General features: G+C 34.1%; 2 protein-coding genes across 3 annotated transcripts; both read right to left on the bottom strand.

Moving 5' to 3' along the window:
- Positions 1–3,233: 3,233 nt before the first annotated feature.
- On the bottom strand, positions 3,234–4,012 carry LOC132610255 (uncharacterized). Its single transcript, XM_060324568.1, has one exon. The coding sequence runs from the start codon at positions 3,970–3,972 to the stop codon at positions 3,523–3,525; it is 450 nt and encodes a 149-aa protein (XP_060180551.1). The 5' UTR covers positions 3,973–4,012; the 3' UTR covers positions 3,234–3,522.
- Positions 4,013–9,568: 5,556 nt separating this feature from the next.
- LOC132610254 (uncharacterized) lies at positions 9,569–20,223 on the bottom strand. Of its 2 annotated transcripts, none has more exons than XM_060324567.1 (7): positions 19,739–20,223; positions 13,543–13,790; positions 11,913–12,122; positions 11,756–11,848; positions 11,583–11,681; positions 10,761–11,179; positions 9,569–10,093 (listed from the first exon to the last, which is right to left on the bottom strand). In XM_060324567.1, exons 2-6 carry the CDS (start codon positions 13,729–13,731, stop codon positions 10,862–10,864), a joined length of 909 nt encoding a protein of 302 aa, XP_060180550.1. In that variant the 5' UTR covers positions 13,732–13,790; positions 19,739–20,223; the 3' UTR covers positions 9,569–10,093; positions 10,761–10,861. The 2 variants fall into 2 exon arrangements, with proteins under 2 accessions (XP_060180550.1, XP_060180549.1); XM_060324566.1 differs by lacking the exon at positions 19,739–20,223 and adding an exon at positions 15,018–15,139.
- Positions 20,224–21,919: the final 1,696 nt, after the last annotated feature.

The raw sequence follows: 21,919 nt of genomic DNA, 5'->3' as shown, positions 1-21,919 counted from the left end.
ATATTACTTTTTCTTTCCTCCTTCCCAGAACTCACACCTATTTCTACTCTGTTTTGAGGCAAGAAAATTTGAAAAAATGTAAAGTTTTTCTGTTAAGAGTTTCTTTCAGTTTATTTGAAAATGAGCCAGGTCTTTCCTTTAAATTTTAAAGTCTCCATTCTGTCCATTTTATGGGTGTTAGTTTGGTTCCTTACATGTTTGGTTGAAGGATATTCTCAGCCTGCTCTAGCTATGGAATTTGGTCTAGTTAAGTGGTGACCTGATAATCACCATACACCCGTTTAAAGAGAGTACTGTATCCTTCCAGCAGTAACTTTTTTCTCTTTATTTCAATTCTCATAGTTGTGAAAATGTCGTTAGCTCTCGTTGTTTTTGTTTAAACAAATATCAGTATGTTTATGTTTAGACTTTGGCGCTGTCCATTTGTTGAATCGACATTCTCTGCACCTTAAATCATGAAGTAACCATGTTTTAAAGATCTTAGCAATTTTATAGAAATGAACAACTCTATTTTGTTTCTTTTGAGTGTTTAAATATTGAATGGACTAGTTTGAGTACCCTTATTTGTTATCGTTGTGAAATCCTTTAAGAGTGTGTTTTCGCCTTGAAGATTAGTGACTTAGAGCCCGTTTGGATTGACTTATAAGTTGCCTATAAGTTGCTTATAAGTTGTTTTCAGCTTTTTTGAGTGTTTGGCTGGCCAGCTTAAAGTCATTTTGTGCTTAAAATAAGCTCAAAAAAATAATTGGGCTCATTTGACTTAGCTTATCTAAAACAGCTTATAAGCTGAAAACAGCTTATAAGCCAAAAAAAAAAAGTTAAACTATCCAACTTATTTTTTTTAACTTATAAGCTGCAAACAGCTTATAGGCATAAGCCCATCCAAACAGGCTCTTATTTTTTAGAACTTAGGAGAATTGGTTTTTGGCCCTTTTAGTAGACTGTTGGGAATTTTCTTGCTCAAAAATCAAGTCCGTCTTTTCAAACCTCCTTAAGTTATGGAGCATAAATGAGTTTGAGAACTGAAATGATCACTGGTCCTAGAGGTTAATTGTTCTTTCTTGTTGGATCAACATGAGATTAAAATGTGCTAGCCTATGTGCTTTCTTTAAAAGTGTTTGTTTTAAAAAACTGACGTGAGAATGTATTTGTTTCTAGCTACTACTAATTCATACCTGAACCTGAGCTTAAACTTTCCTTACTACACAAATCAGTAGTTAAGTCAAGGTTAGGATAAAGTTGTGATTCCCTCTTGATCTTCCTAGTTATATAAATACGTTCACAAGTTAAGGTTTGAGTTAGGTATATTGAGACTATTAGCGTCCATTTTTAATCTGAGAATGATGGTTTCAATAAATAACTCCATGTGCTATAAGGTGACCTCTCCTTCCTTTATTTAGTTACTGTCATTGTTTGTCACACCATGGGATAAATTCATGTTTTCAAAAACCAGTAACTTCATCTTTAGTATTTCAAAATATGAACTCGTGTCAGTATGTAGTTATTGTATAGATGAAGTATCATTTTAGTAGTAATCTTTCTCTCTTTACTGAGTTGATTGAAGGCAGATTTTATCATGCGTGCTAATCATGAAACCTTAGTATGTACTCTATGATTATATCTGGGAGTCTTATGTAATAAGGTTTGCCATCCTTGGTTATTTTTGGTTTTGACATTAAAGAGAATATGACCTGCTATGTAAACATTATGGAACTTTGTCAAATTATATGCTCAGTTTGATAGTTTTCATACTTTAAACTATACGGCTGATTTGTATGAAGAATTTGTTCAGTTTCCCCTTTTTTTTTTTTTTTTTTTTTTTTTTTTTTTGTGTCTTGCATTCTAATCCATTTTTTTCCTCGTCTTTGTTTACATGTGCACCCTGGGAGCAAATGGAGTCTTAATTCGGGACTCTTGCAAACTTGGAGTCTTAACCTGAGACTCTTCTATTACCGAGCATGGAGTCTATTCCGCAGATTTTCTTTTAAATGCATCAAATCTATCAAGAGGAACGAGCAAAATTGCTCGGGACATCTTTTGGCTATCTTTTCCTTACCAGTCATTCCATCTTCATTTTTTTTACAATTGCTGGTTTGCTTATGTTTGGTGTATCCCTGTTTTGGGATTTTAGGATAAACTTAGTCAATGTATGTTTTATTTGATCATTTAGACTGTCCCAATCATTTATTATTAATAAGGTAATATTTTCCATCACTTAAAAAGAGTAACAATGTTTACCTGCGTAAGAACTTAGTTATGAATTTGACAATAGTCTTTGAGGCCGTGCTACATCTTTTTTGAAATAAATTAGTGCACTATTTAAGCTTGTGTATTTTCTCAACTCTTATTTTACTCTATTGCTAAAAAAAGTAGCTTTGGAACAGCTGAACTAAAATTTCCATTTTCCAGTTTTGAGCCATTTTTCAAAAAGTAACTTTTTAAGAAAACTCTAATCAAGTTGTCTAAATTTTGTCACCTTAATGAGTCTATAGAGTTTAAAATCACTTGGTATTTCTTAAAGGACATTTAAGAAATCATTTTACAAAAATTGTTCGTGTCACTGAAGTCCTTTACTCGAAGATAGTTTGTTTGGCTATTCGTGTCAAATGTAAGTTTCTTTTATTTTCAACTGTTCGCTAAAATATGAAGCTTAGTTAGTATGTCATTTAGTTCAAATGATTTTATGCTTTAATTATTTAACCAATAACATTTTCACCTATATAAATTAACTTAAGTTTGGCAGGTTAACCGTAGTTAACGGATCTTAAAGGATGCTTTATCCCTTCTCTTTAAGATAACTAAGAACCCTTACCTAGAATTACATTAATTAAGCAGACCATTAGCAGAGGTTTAATTTAGCTTTATTTTAATTAATACTTAGGTGTCCTAATTTAACATTAAAATAATTAGGTGGCGACTCTTTAAGTTAAATAATTAAAAATCACCAATATGTTGTACTTCGCTTTGACTCGGTTAAAATGGGGTATAACATCTGACCCTTATTTGTGAGATGTAATTATGAAATGAGTTTAAACTTGTTGCTTAAGATTGTCTCGTCAAGGTGGTACGATCGGTGGAATCAAACTCCCAGAATGCCGGTTACAGCTTTGGATCATGACAAATATTCATCAGTGACATGATTCAAGCAAAACAGAGACAGTTATACGCACATATTCTTCGCAATCTGTACCATATTCTTTTCTCACACAATTAAAAGCAATGGAGCAAAATGGCAGTAACATGACTTCTGCATATTATGCACTTCATATAAATGAAACTAGAAACAAGCTTAAACAAGTTCACCTGTACTGAAACAGGTTTTGTTACTTGTTTCAGAAATAATGTACTGCTCAGTAAACGTTCCTGTGTCCATACCGACAAAATTCCACCCAAGAATTATTCAGATGTATGTATAAGAGCTTAAATTGAACCAAGAGAAGGTACAAATACATATATACACAGTCTTTTCTTTAAATCAAAACAGAAAAGAGCTCAAGGAATATAAGCTTGACCTATTAAAGATCAAGGTTTATTATGGACTTGCATCTTCAATCTGTAACCTGCAGGCTTCTTTCTCTTGATCTTAATCATATGGCCTAAAAATTTAGCATAACGACTCACCATTTGCTTGAATTTCAATCCATTTTCTGGCTGTTTTACAACCATCTCAAGTTGCCTTTCTTCTTCTGTGAAATGGTGCCCCAAAGAAGTTCCTCTACCTTCAATCAACTGCTTCAAGCTCTTCTTTTGATCTTCTTCTTCTTCTTCATCGTTGTTACTGATTACCCCTTTTTCTGCTTTCTCTTCTCGTTCTTCATTCACATCTTCTATGTTTTCAACTGAATTGATCAATTCTTGAGGGTGTTGGGGACTTTTGACAGCTTCTTCTTTGACAATCAATGGTGATTTTCTTGTTCTTTTTGACATACTAATATCATAACGAAGTTTTCTTGGAAAGCATTCACTTTCCATATCCTTCTGTTGTTTCACTGTTTGTTTATGGTGCTTCTTAATTCATAGGCATACTGAATAAATAATTCTAGAGTTTACTATTGAAGGTTTGCTTAAGGGTCAGCTTTGGAGTCCTTTTTAAAGGTAAAATGTCAGTTTTCTTGGCAGGTTTTATTCTTAAGTTTTTGAATTATACACTGGTGGTGTAAAGATTACTATAGTGATTTAAGTTTTGTACACGGTTAGTGAAAATTTCTTTTTGCAACATCAGGACATCTTTACCTGTTACAAAAGATTTCTAGATTTTAATCTCACATTTCCTCTTTTAAGGAAATTTAGCTATAAATATATTTTAATTGGCGTGATAGAGTAAAATATTATTTACACAAACAGTGTGTGTATATACATATAACTTCAACTCTTATTTAAATGCCCCTGATATGTAGAATTCTTTGTTGTTATATGTCACTTTAATTTGATAATGTAAATTTTCTTTTACGCTATCGATGCACCGAACATAAACTCTTTTACGAATATCTCGATCAGTGTAACGATGTGTTCACTAGGAGATGAAGAGGAGTTGGTGTTGATGTGTAGGTAATGCTTAAGTGCAATGGGATTAACCATTGGGGGAGAGTTCTAATCATCAACAGTGTAGAGGAAATCTGTAAAACTTACGACTGTAAATTTGGCCACCTTTCATTTTCTTCAATTATTGCAGATTGAAATTCATTTTAATTCAATTTCACTCCTTTTTATTTTTCATTAGAGTGAACTTCTACTTCTTTCATCCCAAATTTCGGTCACTATTAATTCCCTAAAATCAAGTTTTAATACAGAACCTACCTGTACAACTCTACTCACTGTTTACGCAAAATCAATAGATGCATCATGACATGTATTTGTACATAGACTTTCAACGCTTAATTTTGAAAAATTAACATCCATTCTCATCTCATTAAATCCCTTAATCAATTTTCAAGAGAACGTTTACTTTACTCAGACATCCTATTGTTTTGTTATTTGTTTACTGTTTGCATAAATATCACCTCACTAAATATTTTGACACTTCTGTTACTGAAATTTCTGAAGGAAAAAAAAAAAAAGGCTTTGCAAAACATTTGATTATTCAAGAAAAAAAAAAGAACGTTGAGAAGTTAAATCAAAGTCTTTAAATAGGCACAATGACAAAATCTACCAACTTACCTAAAAAAGACCAGTTTTTTAATTAATTTAATTACTTATATCATATTGCTGCTTCAGTTTCGCTCAAATGTATTAAATCTAATTATACTTCTGTCTGGGTTAAATAACCCCAGTAGCAACATTAATCATGCTATATTTCCACTAAAAACTTCTTATAAAACTTCAACAAAGGCCACCATGCATGAAATAGAGATATCTCCTATTGATTGAATGGAAATTGTTGTAACAAATACGAGTTAGAAGAACAAGAATAATAAAACAGTAGAAAAAAGGGGATGAGGGGATGATTCCAGAAGTTACTCCAATACAATTGTCTATCCCATTTTTCCTGACCTGCTAGAGTACTAATTAACTATTCTCTAATTGAGGTCCGCACATAATTTTCTAAACTCGAAATCATTGCTAGTGATCAAAGTTGTTTGTATAAATAAACCTATTGAGTTGGAGTAAGAAGTTACAGCCAGAGTTTCTTTCCAAGAGGCATTAAAAATTGTTGCTAAGCTTAATCAAAAGAACCTAGCCATATACTGACAAAATGAATATTTCAATAATCAGCAACTAGGTCCATCTCCTTGAATTTAAATATGGTGATATAATGTTTCTCCAATTCCAGAAAAGAAGTTGAAATATGCACAGTGATAATAGGACATCACAAAACATACTGTCACCTCTATGGCTACACTGATAGTATCCTGTATACAAGAAATTATATTCAAGACATGCTAAATATGATGTTGCTCCCAAACGCACACGCAAGTATACACGGTCGTACAAGTAATATAGGAATAAAGTCTAGATATCGTTTCCACAGGGACTTATGATTAACTATTTACTAAATTAAACTAATGAAAAAGGCTCAAATATGCCTTTGAACTATCGGAAATGACTCATTTATGCCACTCATTAATAGTTTGACTCATTTACACCTTTGAACTATCGAAAATGACTCATTTATGTCACTCATCAATAGTTTGGCTCATTTATGTCATCGCCCGTTACCAAAATGACCCATCCATGCCATTTTTCATTAACGCCGATTTTATAATACCAGATATGATTCGTGGCCTCTAATTAGAGGTCTACGTCTTTTAATTAAACCAGCTCAATTTTAAATCCCAAATTAATAAAATATCCGACCCATACACCCTACCCACCCACAACCATAATCCAGTTGGAGGCCACGTGTCATATCTGGTATTGTAAAACCGGCGTTAATGAAAAATGACATGAATGAGTCATTTTGGTAACGGGCGATAGCATAAATGAGCCACACTATTGATGAGTGACATAAATGAGCTATTTCTGATAGTTCAATGGCATAAATGGCCAAACTATTGACAAGGGACATAAATAAGCTATTTTCGATAGTTCGATGACATATTTGAGCCTTTTCCATTAAACTAATACTAATTATCTAAAAAAAATAAATTCAAAGTTATATTTATAAACTAACTAAAAATAAAAGAAAGCAAATAATGAACTTCAACCAAGAAAGAGTGGATTTTTATCGGAGAAGAGATAGATCTAGGGCTATGACTACTAACCATCTAGTTGAGTCTTCAAATCGTTCTACCTATGGGTTACTAGTTGACGGTTGATGTTAACTTTATGAGTATCTTCTGAGTTGCTCACAAGCCTGTAGATGTTACTCCAATGCCTATATTCCTATGGTCATCAGAAAATAACAAGAACACATTTATATCTCCGTATTCAACTAAGCGAGGCTAAAGGGTATATTCCTATCCTCATTAGCGAAACGATTAATCGAACAAGCTCTATTTATTCTTATTATGCATGCAAATTCCTTATCCCTAGTTCAATTTACATGCCACAGATAGTGTCTAACTATTTCGTCAAATAATCAAACAATTAAGATCAAGAATAAATAAATAACCTAAAGATGGAAAATCAATAGATATAAACGATAATCAAACGTCAACTTTCATGTTTGAGCCAAAACCCTAGAACTAAAGAGTTTAGCTCCACATAGACATGAAGGAAAAACAACAAATCATCTGAATAAAAACGTAAAAATGAGTACTATAGAAAAGAGAAGGTAAAACCCTGTAACTCCGGCCTCCACGGCGATCCCAAGCTCTCTCTCTAGGTCCAAAGTTCTGAACTAAGGGTTTCAAGTTATGTAAAAACTCTTTCTTATACATTATTTATAGGTGTAAGAAAAAGCCCAAACAAAATAACCGAGTCCAAAACAAATTGGGAAATAATTGCCTTCGGAAATAACGTCAATGCGCTAACTCATATTTTCCGGTGACTAAATTTTGCTTGGAAAATTTAATGTCTTCACTTGCTGCCACATGTGTAACTCTAACATTTTGATTCAACTTTTGCTGCCAAAAAAATTTCTTGTCGCTTTCCACGTAGACAAATACCTTGTTCACTCCCTCCAGATGGCCATTTCGTTGCAGGTATGCACGTTCTTTCTTTATTTTCTTCTTTTGCAATTGTGTATTTTTGCATTCTTTTATTTCAACCAATCGTTGGTTCAAACGTGACTACCGGACCTTGGGGAGGAAGTGCTCACTTGCTGCACTTCCTGCCCAAGGTCCGGTGCAGGGGACATGTCCGAAAGTCCTCTGAAAAAAGAGGACGACGGGGGAGAGCTTCTTTCTTGATGGTTGAACGGAATCAAGCCCAAGGGCAATAGCTGACATTGTTGAATTAGCTGACAGAAGAAGCGAAAGGTATTCTGATTGTTGTTTCATTCCTTCACACTTTTCACTCAATTTTGCTCCAAATCTCTTCAATTTTGCAATTCTTTATTTCTACATAATAAAATATAATATTAAACACAAATTAATATAATAACATTCAAAAGACGATTAAAAGTAACAGAATGTGAGACAATAATGGCTAAATATATGTATTTTTGACCGAACATCATATGACATCTTCCAAAGATGTAATAGTACTCTTAACTTACCGTGCCACCAATTTTTACAAACGTGCACCATCCCAAATGAAAAGGGCTGCACCAATTTCAAATTAGTTACACAAAATCCTGCAACTCTGCAGATATGATATTTGCAGTGCCGAAGCTTCTGCATACTTCACTCAGAGGCGGACCTACGTGGAAGGGTTGGAGTGCACGTGCACTCCCACCCTTTGAAAAAAATTATGTATACATATATGTGTATATATTTTGAGAAATTAGTATATATTTAATTGTGCATCTAATAAACGAAAGTGTTTTTGGGGCACGTTGGTTGCAACTGCTGCTTCCCTTACATGTCACTCCGGATCGAACCCCAAATGTCACTTTTAATTATTTTTTTGAGCCTATTTTTAGGAAAACAATAAGCGTTAAATGAGCTCGCCTAGATTCGAACCTGCACTGTCACCACATGTTGTACAGCCTTAGCCACTGAACTCTCTCTTTCATTTGCTTCACTGTGTAAATTTTATTTATTACACATATTGGACCTGTATACTTGTATTTTCGTCACTGCTACGCTATTAATGACCTGTCTGACACAATATTATCCCTCAGTTGTCATTTTTTTTTGGCGTTTATGTTAAGATAATAGTGCCCCCGCCGTCTTAAAATCTTGGGTCCGCCTCTGGAGATAACTCTCTGGAAGGTGTTCAAGACCTTATTTGAGCTATGGAACAGAGAATTATCAAGCCATTGTCTAATAAAAGACATTGAAGGAAGTTTCTAAAGAGGAACCAAAAAGAATAACACATATTCATCAGTAAAGAGGTTGAACAACCATAGTCTTGCATCCTTTTCAAGATCGGGTCACTACAACAAATTCGATTATCAGGGACAAATAATTTCGTCACTTATAAGTCATATTTCGTCACCAAAATCTTGTGTGACGAAAAAAATTTCGTCAATCATTCGTCCCTAAAAACGGGTCGCTAAAAGTATACAAAGACAACTTAATGTTTCGTCGCTAAATAAAGTTTATTAACTACGAAATCCTCCTTTCATCCCCAAATGCATAGTATTTGTGACGAACATATTTGTCATAAAAAGGATAGATTTTCGTAGTTGATAGTGTGTTTTTGTCACTAAAGAGGCTATTAGCACCGACGAAACTACCTTGTCACTAACTATGTAGTTTGTTCAGTGACGATATCAATTGTCTCAAAAGATATATGTATTTTGTAGCTAAAATAATGTAATTTCGTCACTAAAGACTGCCTTTTATATACAAAAAAATGTTTCGTCCCTAAATGTATAGAGATTAGTGACAGATTTGTTGTTATAAACAAAGTTTACAATTTTGTAGTTAAATCTATCATCTCGTCACTAATAGTATTGCTTTTGCTGACAAAATAAATTGTCACTGTAAATTGTCATGATTAGTGACAATTACAATTGTCATAACATAAAGCATTAATTCGTATCCAATAAGGAGGAGGATACTAGGACAAATATATTTTTGTCGCTAAACGTAGTCAACTTATGACGAACTAATTTGTTTCGTGACGAAAATATATTTGTCTAGAAAAATTTAGTTTAGTCGTCGCCAAAAATTAATCCTTTAATGACAAAATATTTGTCACTAATTATAGACATTCGATGACGTTTAATTATTTTGTAGATATTAGTTTTTAAAATAGAATTGCATAAATTGAAAATAAAATAATAAAACATACCAGATAATAATACAATTCACCCATGATCATACAATTAAGAACAACTAAAATTGTACTGAGATCATATCTCTTTACAAACTCCTAAACAAAAGTAAAATTGTCTAATAACAAGAAAATCCAACTGAAATATACTAAATATTACTCCTAAACTAAGACAGACAATGCAGTTTCTTCCAAAGTACCAATCCAACTGAAATATACGAAATATTACTCCTAAAATAAGACAGATAGTGCAAATTTTTTCAAAATACTAATAATGTGGTGACACTCAACTTGCAATCAGTCTTGATTCAATTCCCACATTTAATACCTGCGGAAAAGAGAGAAAAGAAAATTAAGATTAGCTTTAAAGTGCAGCAGTTGAAGAATTCAAATCCCAAATCCAAAGCTAAATAGAGTTCATCATCAAAAGGGTTTATCAATTTGGAACAATATCATGCTGTAATACTATAAATAAGATGATATCGAGAATGCTTTGTAAGCAGACTGAGATGCCAATATAAAAACCAGAAAAGAGAAGTCCATTATACCAAAATTGATATAGAAATCGCTGATGTATATTTGAATGACGCCAGGAATATACAGTGACCAACCATGCATGAGCCAGTTACAGATAAGAGCATTTGTTTATAAATTGAAGTGTTACTCAAACTGCCAGGACTGCATACTAAGTCGCGGCCAACAACCCAAAAAATTAAAAAGAAAAAAACTGGCAGCCAACAATAGTACCACAAATGACAAGAAATGAGAACTAGCTTGAACAAGAAACCATTAAGAATCCCAAACCAAAAGCATAGTCAAATAGAAAACATCTCTCTTAATGAAATAGAGAAACGAAACAAAACTCATGCTAATAAAATGGCTGTTAGATGGCTGCTAGAATTAACACATGGGATCAGACACGTAGGACCCTAATTGATATATATAACAAAAGAACTATAATAGGACTTGTGATGTAAAGTTGTGTTATTTCTAACCTTGATGGCGATGAGCTAACGAAATGTTGCATTTTTTTAAACATTTCTTCTTGGCGTGCTGCTAGAGTAACCAATTGAGAATTTAATGCTTGTATCTGGGACTACTGGGTTTCTATCTGGGACTGCTGGGTTTCTATCTTGGACTGCTGGGTCTCTACCACAATTTCAGCTGTATTTAATCGTTTATGTAAATCATGTTGGGCACTAGCAGCTTCCTCTTTCGTCTTTCTAAGGGAATCTTCTAATTCTGCCGTTCTTCTTTGTGTGGCTCTCGTAGTATCAGGTTTCGGACCATAACTGAGACCTTTAATGTACCCCGATTTTGTACCAAGCGTAGTATCCATAATTTGATCAGTGGTCATGCAAGGCTCTCCCGGCTCTCCCGAAGTATATATATCTTTCAAATCTTTCATATTGTTCTGCATAAGAATATTAATATTATTTAAATTAATTATAAATCTAGCAGAAAATACAACTTTGCAGCGAAAACACGCTACCAAATAGAAACACAAGACACAAATTCTACCAGCGAACACAACAACATCTAGATTGGAAATCAGTTTTTTGGGAAACTATAACAAAATAAATATTCCCTGGTAAAATGGAATTCACCAAACTCGCTCGGGAATTTATTTGAGTAGCTGTTTATGTTGTAAAGTGGAATTTTCATTATTTTAAAGTCCAATCACAAGAAAAAGCTTATTATGAATTACTCAAGGCTAATCTCAATTTCTAAGTCAAAAAGAAAGAAAACATAACTTCTGAAGAATATTTACCCGGACAAATGCAATGGCTATGGTACTAAAATAATAATTTTCTTACATAGTTAGTCTCAGCCTCTAGAGATGACCATCCTTTTTCAGTAGAGTAATGAGTACTCTTGTAGAACTCGATTCTGTCAGGCTCTACTCCATTTTCAGCCTATAAAATAAAATATTAATATGATGTAGAACTAAAATATTGTTAGTAAGAAGAACAAAAATGGTATAACTTACAAGTTCAGCCCGAGCAGGTACAAACGCTTTTGACCCCATAAAATGATTAATTTTAAGCTTAGCTCGATTGGCCCTGTTTATCTCGCATCGTTTCTACAAATAAAATATAAATATATGTAACTTAAACAACAAGGAGAATAACATGAATATAAATTACCTTATGCGCTGGATCAGCCCACATGTCACAAAGCTTATTACAATTTTCTCGGGTCAACTCTGGCACTTCAATTTTACGAGCTTCTTCCTCGGAACGTGCACTTTCAAATAGCTGTTTTAACTTGTAACGCCATTGTCGGCTTCTATTTTTCAGAATATCTTCAACACTATCTTTCACGCAATACTCGTCCAAATCAATTTCAAACTTCTCCTAAAAAACAGATATGTTGTGAAGAAACACACAAACAATCAAAATCCCTTTTATATTAAAACAATAACTAATCATAACATCGGCCAATATACTAGTTAACTTCAAACTCAAGTATATAGACATATTGGAAATTTGAAGCATGTTCGTATCACTGATCCTACTTATCTAGGAAAGGATTTAGTACAATCTTGTTTCAAACCAGATCTAATACTACATACATCATACTTGTTCATAACTGGTTATTATTATATTGTCCTTGATCCAAACTGCGCTGAAAATGATAGGGGTTTACTAAGCACTGTGATTACTACTGCAAATTACACTAATGATATTTTAGTAATATATGTATATGTGGTGCATCTTTGTGTGGTATTTTTGTTCATATTACTTTGCAGATTCATAAAAAATATGCAGTGTGCAGAAACTCTTGCACTTTTGCTGGTTTTTTGTTCTGTAGGACTCTAAAATTTGCAAAGTGGTTGAAAGTGACTATTAAGCCATACTTTATCCATTTATTGGATTTCTCTCAATGTGTGGTATTAGCACTAGGTGCTCAACCTACTGAGGGATCGCCAATTTATGGAAAGGGTAATGGTTTTCTTAAATGGCAATACTATGTAACTTGGTGCTGCTACAACAACTACAGTAACTACAGTGATACACCAGGCATAGTAAAAGAAGGCCATAATTAATCTATTTATTGGCTCTTTCTGAGTGTGTGGTGTTAGTACTATGTGCTTAACCTGCTGAGAGATTGCCAAATTTAGGAAGAGTACTGGTTTTAGTGGTTTTGATACAGCTAAGGATGGTCAAGTGGTGCTATTATTAAGCAGAAAAAGCAAGGAATCACAAGAGCTACTGTATACTCATGCAATATGGCTAAAGACTTGAAAGATCAAATATGCAAATACCATCAGAAATGTTACTCAGGAGAATTTCACAAGGCCTAGGAGGATTTGCAGCAACAACATCAGGGAAAAAACATTTGCAAGGTTATGCTAAGCTTGGAAAGACAACAAGAAATGGTGGAACAAAGGATCAAACTTGGGTCATCATTTGGAGGATAATGCAAGGCAAGCAGCAATGGAGAGGAGCATAAATCAATATGCAACTGATTTTTTTCCACAAGGAAGGCTATGTATGCAGCAGTTTTTCACACACAGAGGCTATGCATGCACAGTTCCATATCAGCAGTGCAGTCAAGGCAAAAACTGCATTGTATAGAAGCAGTTTATGGCCATTTCTTGGCCAAAATTGTTTCAGTTACATAAGTGAACTTACTACTAGATTTCGATGGAGATAGATATCGCCGATGAGTTCATCAAATAAATAGATAAATGAGTAACAACAATACTCAAAAGAAGAGAACTCACTATAATCACTACCATGTAATAAAATTACAAGAGTATAGAATCCTTACGTGGCATCTAATTAGTGCTGCATCTTTGTCCTCTATTGTGAGTTCCTTCCACTTGTTTGGAAGCGAAAGAAAATTCCTGGCAATTATCCCTAGTTCATTGGATAATTTTTCCGACTGTGTTGGCTTAGTTGGCCTCCCTTTACCAACTGGAATCTCAATTTTCATCTTGCTTCCCATAGTCTTCCTCATCCTTTCAAGACCTTTCGCTCTAGTCTTGCCACGACCATTCCTGATCCTAGTGGAATCATCTGATGGAAAAAAGTCAGTTCAAAATACCACATATGAGTATGGCACAGGATGAAGACAGAAACAACTGAAAACTTTGCTTCATTTTGTTGTATCTTAGCAGACAACCAAGTCAATAAATTCATCGACAAAACAACAAGAATATAGGAGAGCTAATAGCATCTCCTTTGATCATTCAGATCATGCCCCGTGATTATAAATTTCATAGATTATATAAAATATCGTTGGATTCCAAAGGCGTAGATCACAACAACTATCCGCTCAGGAAAAGGTTAAATTGTGCATATTGACAGAGTAGGTACCTTTACATATCTGGTTACACCATGATGAGCAAAGGAGAGCCGGTCAAGAATAAAACAAGTGTAACTAATACAAGTTATCATGAAGAAACTATTACATGTAATCTATGCCAACATTTTCTAACTTCTTAGACTCATGTAGCTTATATAGCATACTGACAAAGCAAAATCAATCGCAACTGCTCATACAAATATTCAATGTCTTGCATTTTAAGAAAATATGTCTTGATATCATGAAGCACTTCTTTTTAAAATGTTGAAATAGCATCAGATAACTTTATGAGTTAAATTCACAAATCTTGGGTTGATGATTGAATAACAGTCAACATCAACATAAGAATTATTCGAGTAACTCGGAAATGTAGGAAAGAGAGGAAAATAAATTAAAAAACACAAAAGAAAGAGCAAAATAAAATCTACATAAATAACACGAAATATCAATTTTTTTTAATTTGCACTTAAATGATCTACTTTAAACTAGTAGAAGATGGATGAGCACACTAAACAATTATTACATATTTTCATTATTTACAACCCCAATTCTGAGTGTATTAGCTCTAAAATTTTCTATATTCCACTTATAAAGAATCCCCATTGTGTATCAAAAAGAATTTCACTGTCCTGTGCAGAATAATGAAAGGAAAATGAACCTTGTTTCTCGATTATCAATAACATGCTTATTAATAACTTGCTTATCGTTCCAATCATTAGTGGTTGAATGATTTTCGGTAGAGTGAACTGAATCAACCTCATTTATCCTACTACTTCGTTTGCCCAATATCACTCTCACCATCCTCAAATAATGAGCTAATGTCTATCTCTTTCTTTACAAGTTAAACATAAATGAAAGTTTCGAAGGTTAATGTTTTTTTATTCCAACTTGGCCAATAACTAAATAATTTAATTCTAATTAATAATAAAACGTATTACCTGTATTAACAACGGGAGTAACGTTTGATTCATCCGGTGATTGAGTAGCTCAAATAGTTTCCCCTGTAAGTGTAGTTTGTTTGAAGATATGACCTCCTGGTGCCATTGATTTGCAAAATTCTACCAAAACACAATATCTAATTTTAGTATGATTATAAGATGTAAACTCCACTGGTTTAACAAACCAACAGTTATATAAAAGCACCAACCATTGATAATTAAAGGACAATCCGGAAAGAACATAAATCATCAAATTGGAAAATCTCACGCACGTCATTTATTTTTTGGTAAATAAACAAATTTTATTACCAAAAAGTGGCATTATGTCACATCACGTTTCAGTTTGACAAGAAAAAAAAGTGTGCAGAGTCTTCAGACAGTTGTCGGTTGTAAGAACAACCATCAGAAGAAGGAAAAGTTCAGCAAAACAGGAAGCGAACTCAAAGCAAAAAAACATTTACGAAAATATCAAATAATTTGACATTAAAAAGTCATTGTACACCACTTAAACTGACCACACAAAGTCATAAACAACAACATGCTCCCAAGGAAGGATCTGTAAAGTTTATTTGTGAAAGGGTGCAGAAAGACTTGCAACACTAAGCTTCGAGAATTATAATTTAGAAACTTCTTAAATCTAACTTTTTCAAGATTTGCTCCTCCATAGCAGGTGTTTGTAAAACATTAGGTTGAAGTTGAAAAAGGAGTACCGTATTTTGAAATTGAAGTAATGTTTGGACATGCAGTCGAAAATTCGTGAATGAAATCATTACACTTCAGTTGAAATATTCGTCAAACCGATATTTCCGTAGTTCTGAAATTTAGTATGTGCAAAACATTGTTGTTCAAACTATTATTTGCCTTTTACTGAAGTTCAGAATTAGAAATAATGAAATGACACTCAGATGCCCACATGGGTCCTTAATAGCCTTGAAACTATGCATTCAACCCAAAACCATTCCAACATGATGCTAATATCTAGATCTCTCAAAAAAAAAAAAAAATTACCAACAATTCCGCCTCTATCCCAATCTATTAATCTATATATTTTAAAAAAAAAAAGCAATGCAAACCCGAGGGCTCTCTTCTCTCTTCTCTCTCTGGTCAATGCAGTCCTAGCCTCCCATGGCTGCTTCGGCCTCTCCTCAGCTTCCCATGGCTGTGGGAGAGATGACTACTAACCCTACACCTCAAACACTGTACGCTTCCAAGCTACATCCCAAAAAATACATCCAAAATTTACCAAAAACCAAGCTTAAACCTATTGAATATATACATGGTGAACCTACTGTTCAATTTACTTTGAAGGAGGTGGAGAAATTCATTATTGAGGAAGGGTTGCATCAAGCTATAATCATGAAATTCTCATTCAGGCATCCTGATATTCATGCACTTCGAGAAATTATTCCTAAGCAATTAAGTGCGCATGTAAACTGTGTTATAGGGTGGCTTGCGTATAGGCACATCCTGGTAAGGTTTGATTTTTATGAAGACTATGTTATGGCTGTTTCAAAATTAATTAGCTCGTTACATAGTAAGGTTGAAGATTATCTGTATAGAATTTTCCCTTGGACCAGGAATTTCAAACCAAATGAAGAAACTTCTAGGGCTTTTGTGTGGATTTTACTGCCAAATTTGGCACCTAACCTGTTTGCCCGTGCTTCATTATTGCCTATTGCATCGGCAGTTGGGAAACCAATTGCAATTGATAAAGCGACCAATGAAATATCTTGTCCAAGTACGGCTAGGGTAAAAGTCCAACTAGATTTGCTTGATGAATTACCAAGTCGTGTTAGGGTGAATTTGTTGGACGAAGCTACTGGGAAAATAGTAGAGGAATTTCAACAGATTGTTTACCATAATCTCCCTCCTTATTATAAATTTTGTCATCATCAAGGGCATGAAGAAATCAACTAGAGAATGCGGCAGCAACAAAATAATGATGAGGTTAATAAGGCCATTGAAGGGGTTATAGAACAGCCTCAGGTGGACAAATATGATGGTGATTTGCGCCAAGTTCTGAATGAAAAAAGGAATAAAGAAGATGATGCTAGAGGAACGTTGGCTGGGAAGTCTCATGATATAAATTGTACAGCAAATAATGGTGTGGAAAATATAGAGAAACATGCGTAGGAATGCTGGAACCAGCCACCAATCTTAATGTTGACCAAGCGTTAGTCTTCTCATCTGTTCTTGTTAATGCAAGCATAATGCAAGTCAATGACATACTCCAAAGAGAAAGAACCACAAGCATGATAATGGGCAGAACCAGTCGAGTTCACAATAAGGAAAACTACATGACAAGACACTGGGAAAGAGCTAGTTTCAGTTGATCCAAGGAGGTTACAAAATGTTAAACAAGTTAGTGCAACCAAAGGAAATTCAACTACTGATAAAAATCAAAAGCAGTTGGCATTAACTGCAGCTAAAGAGACAAGAATTTCTAATACAGAGAAAGATCTAACTACAGTAATCTCTAATCCTAATACTGTGCAAACTAACAATAAATAAGTTTGATGCATTGGGTGAGGAGATTGAAGAAGTGGTAGAAGTTGTGAATGTGGATGCAAGCAAGCAGATAGTTAAAGCACCAGTTGTGCAAGAAGTAAAAGCAACAGTGAATGGAAATAATGTAGCAGTAAATGTTAATGTTGATGCTACAGGTGTGCCAATTGTTCCAGTTGTGCAGGGTCCTGTGAAGCAAGTGAATGTTGGAGAGAAACAGCTAAATGTGAATGCACCAATTTTTACTCCTGGAAAACAGAAGAACTCGGTCAATACTAATCGAGCATGTGAAGAAGTTCCTTCTACTACTTTTGTTAATGACAATGGCACTGGGGGTGAGAGGAAGTTATGAAGCGAACAAGTTGAAGAAGATATTGAAGAGGGACAAATTAATAGCGGGAAGGAGGATGATCAGGAGCAGTTCAATGATTTAGCAGAATCTTCACATGAAGCTTTTAATCTCCTGGTTGGTAAGGATATGGATGATGTATATACTACATGACAAGTGCAGGACAAAATTTCCATACAACACAAGAGGATATGCAGACTAAGATGCAAATTCCTAGTGTTGGTATCAATACAGGTAACCAAGAAGTGAATAAAAGTCCTGCAGATTATGAAGTAACTTTAGAAAGCATGCAGAAGAAAAATGAAGTACTTGCAGGTCAAATAAACCAGGGAATACAACTGATACTTTGGTTGAGAGTGTATCCAACTCAAAGAAACATAACCATGTTGCACAAGCTAAGTATAATAAGGTGATGCAGCAAGAGACTTTGACTCCAGGTGCAAGTGCTAACATTCCGGAGCAATTTGTAGGTTTGTCTACTGCAATACATAGTAGTAATAATAAAGCTGCAAATTTTCATAATAAATACATAGTTGTAATAATAAAGCTGCAGATTTTCATAATAAAGGCAAGCTTGGTGGAAAAGGAAATGAGGAGAACAAAGGAAACACAGTTGGTAACAACAAGCAATTGGTGCAGCAAGGGGATAGCTCTCAGGTTCAGGCTTCACCCATAACTGTAGCAGCAGTAGGTGATAAGCATGGTGACTATATGATCCTCAGGCACCCAAGAAGCAGTAGCAAGGTGCACTCTCAAAGATCCAACGAAATTTACAAATAGCAATACCAACTAGTGAAGGTCCTAGGATTGACATGGATGAGGAGTCGATTGCACAAAATTTTCACAATGCGGCAAGGGACGGGGATTTATCTCCTAGACAGGTGGAAAGTGTTAAAAGACACAAGACTCATGCATGGAAGCAAAGATGGGATGAAAAAATGACTGAGGATTTTGTTCCAAGGCATATACCAATGAGACAGGCAAAGCAAAAAGTGGCAGTGCCCTACCATTTCAACAAAGTCCACAAGATCCAATAAAAATTGATGAAGTTCCAAGACTTTTTGGAAAGGGTTGAAGATCGAGACAAGGTGGAAGAATTACAGACTTTAGAAGATTTTACAAGTTCAAAGAGCAAGGGTCTTGACTCTATTTTCTTTCTTGTATTATTTTCTCATTATCTTAGTATTATGATTTCTAATATCATCACAGAGTGTGTTATAAACTCTGTGATGATCATTGCATACTTGATTTTGTCAAGTTCATTTTTCTTACATTCATGTTAGTGTAGAGGTTTTTTGCCTCATAGGATTAGTAAGGTAAGACCTAGTCCCCATTATTTGTACTTTCCCTTTGGGGTTTTATGCTTTTTAGAAAATTAATAAAACTAGCCCTAGGCCCAAATTGAGCAGCTCAAGATTCTGATGAAGCCGATTACTCTGGCAACCCCTGTGGACAACTTCTTGGATAAACATCCTGGTCAACCTGTCTACAGTAGTCTGCTTAGTTTTAAAGACTCTTTGGTTCCTCTCGAAACACGAGGGGAAAACACCAATATATGAACAAAACATAGGAGAAATTATTTCAATAGATGCCTAAAAATAATGTCATGCTTTACTAGTTATGTGCCACACACCAACTGTAAATATACACACCACGCGGAATTGTAGTTTACACAGTAAATTAGGATCTTTCTGTTTCGAAAACATAAAGTAATTGAGCTTGTTGATTGATTATATGAGACAAAGATAAAGCGAAATCAATGGACGTGCAACAAATAATCATTGAACAAATCATTGACGATATGATTGTCACAAATAACTATCTATTTAATCTTGTTCAAACATCAAGTAGGAGGAATGATACATACCTGGTTTTCTTGCTCAGGTTCAGAAATTCTGCTTCACTTTCCAATGTAACTTCCTCGTTTGTTTTCTCATATATATGGTGGTTATCCTGAAATTCTTTTGGAGCCAAAATTGTGATAAAATGTAAGCACCAAAAAACGGTTTCTTTTTCCATTTTTCAGCTTTCTGTGATTCTCTTTGGTGGGAATTAGAAGTACAACGAGTTTGAAGGAAGTAGTGCTTCTGATTAACCCAAAAACTTAGGAAGTGGAGAAGTGCTCAAACCCAACACTAGACGTAGATAGTTAAGATAGAATTTAGGGTTTTGTCTTATGACCTGATCCCATTTTCCTTTTTTTGTTTATGTGTTGCTTGAAACTTGTGGGACTTCTTTTTAGTATTTTTTGATTAATAAATTACAAGCTTAGTGAAATTGAAAAAGGAGACACACAGGGAGACAAATACATTCATATATTAGATATAAAAAAAAATAGTAGCTCCAAGATCAATGAATATTGATGAAGAATTTGGAAAGGTTTAGACGTTTGAAGCCAACTAAATAAGTATAATACAAATAAATAAAGAGACCAAAAAAGAAAACAACTCTTGGCATTAATAATATGTCTGAGCATTAGTTATTATAAATGTATTAAGTTTTTGTATATTATTAATATTAATTATTTCATTATATTTTAAAAGGGGAGAAATGTCCATCAATATTTTTGGGATATTTCCGTCTTTCAAATTTAAACTCAAGCCATTCCCTATATATATGGGGAAAGGATCAAAGATGTCATTGAACTATCGACAATGACACATTTATGCCACTCGTAAATACTTTGGCTGGTTTATGCTATCGCCGTTACCAAAACGGCTCATTTATGCCATCGTCGTTGCCAAAATGGCTCATTCGCTATTTTTCATTAACACCGATTTTATAATACTAGATATGACACATAACCTTCAATTAGAGGTCCACGTTGTTTAACTAAACCAGCACAATTTTAATTTTTAAATTGATAAAAACTCCTATCCAAATTAATGAAAGTGGCATGAATGAGCTATTTTGGAAACGGCAAGGACATAAATGAGTCAAACTGTTGACGAGTGGCATAGGTGAGTCACTTCCGATAGTTTGATGGCATATTTAAGCCTTTTTCGTACACACACACACACACACACACACATATATATATATATATATAAAACTTTTATGATACATAATAATTTTTTTAAAAAAGGAATGCCACTAAGAATGGAGCCCAGAGGGTAATTCTATAGTTGTATATCATTTACATATGACTTTACTGGATTTTCTATTAACTTCGAAATTAGTTTCTTACCTTATTCGCATAGTTTACTACTGTTACTGTTTATGATGCAGGATTCTCCCAGTGCAGCTCGGACTTTGGCTTTGGATTCAATTCTTGAGGCTAGAACTGGTGGGACACGACCCACTGGTGAAGTTGAAGGAAGCAATTACAATGATCATTCGATCTTGACAATTTCATTCCAGTTTGCTTTTAAGAATCACTATCGAGAAAATGTATTCCACTGCCAAGATATCCAAGTAACCTGCACAAGTTATTCTAGATTTACGAAGGAAGCAGTAGTATGCATCCTATAGAGATCGCTAGATTTATACTCTTTACTGTGAAGTTTGACAGAGGATAAGCACCAAAGAAAGTGTTTGTTAACCTTATTGTAGCGCTAAAAGTAGACTAGAACTTGAAATGGAAGTATTTGGTAGGCCAGGTAGATTTTCTTGGTTTCGTATTACAAGATTGTATTGGACAGACAATGGAGATTATTTCATGTCATTGATTGGGATTATCTGTAAACTTACCTCTCAAAATAAGTTATCTTCGCAGTTAATTATAGAATTTTATTTTTCTGCAAAGCGCAGCTACTTTCTTTTTGTAATGAACCTCGTTATTGATAAAATTCGCTGCTAAGCTCACTGCGCAGTGGTATATTAGTTCAAAAAATAACTGTGTATAGGCATTTATCTCTTTTATTATATAATATGGTCTATGTCGCTTATCAGTAGTATAGTCTAGTATTTTAAAGAAAATTATGCTTGTGTGGTGTATAATTGCTGATGGAGAAAACTCTTAACTTTTATTTTGTTTAAATCGAGATGTATCTGAATTTTTTAATTTATAATTACATATTTTTTGTAGCCAATAATTGCACTATTCAAC

The sequence above is a fragment of the Lycium barbarum genome, chromosome 9, assembly GCF_019175385.1.
Source record: "Lycium barbarum isolate Lr01 chromosome 9, ASM1917538v2, whole genome shotgun sequence".
Lineage (NCBI taxonomy): Eukaryota > Viridiplantae > Streptophyta > Magnoliopsida > Solanales > Solanaceae > Lycium > Lycium barbarum.
The sequence above is the reverse complement of the archived record's forward strand: the minus strand, read 5'-3'. Positions and strand labels throughout refer to the sequence as shown.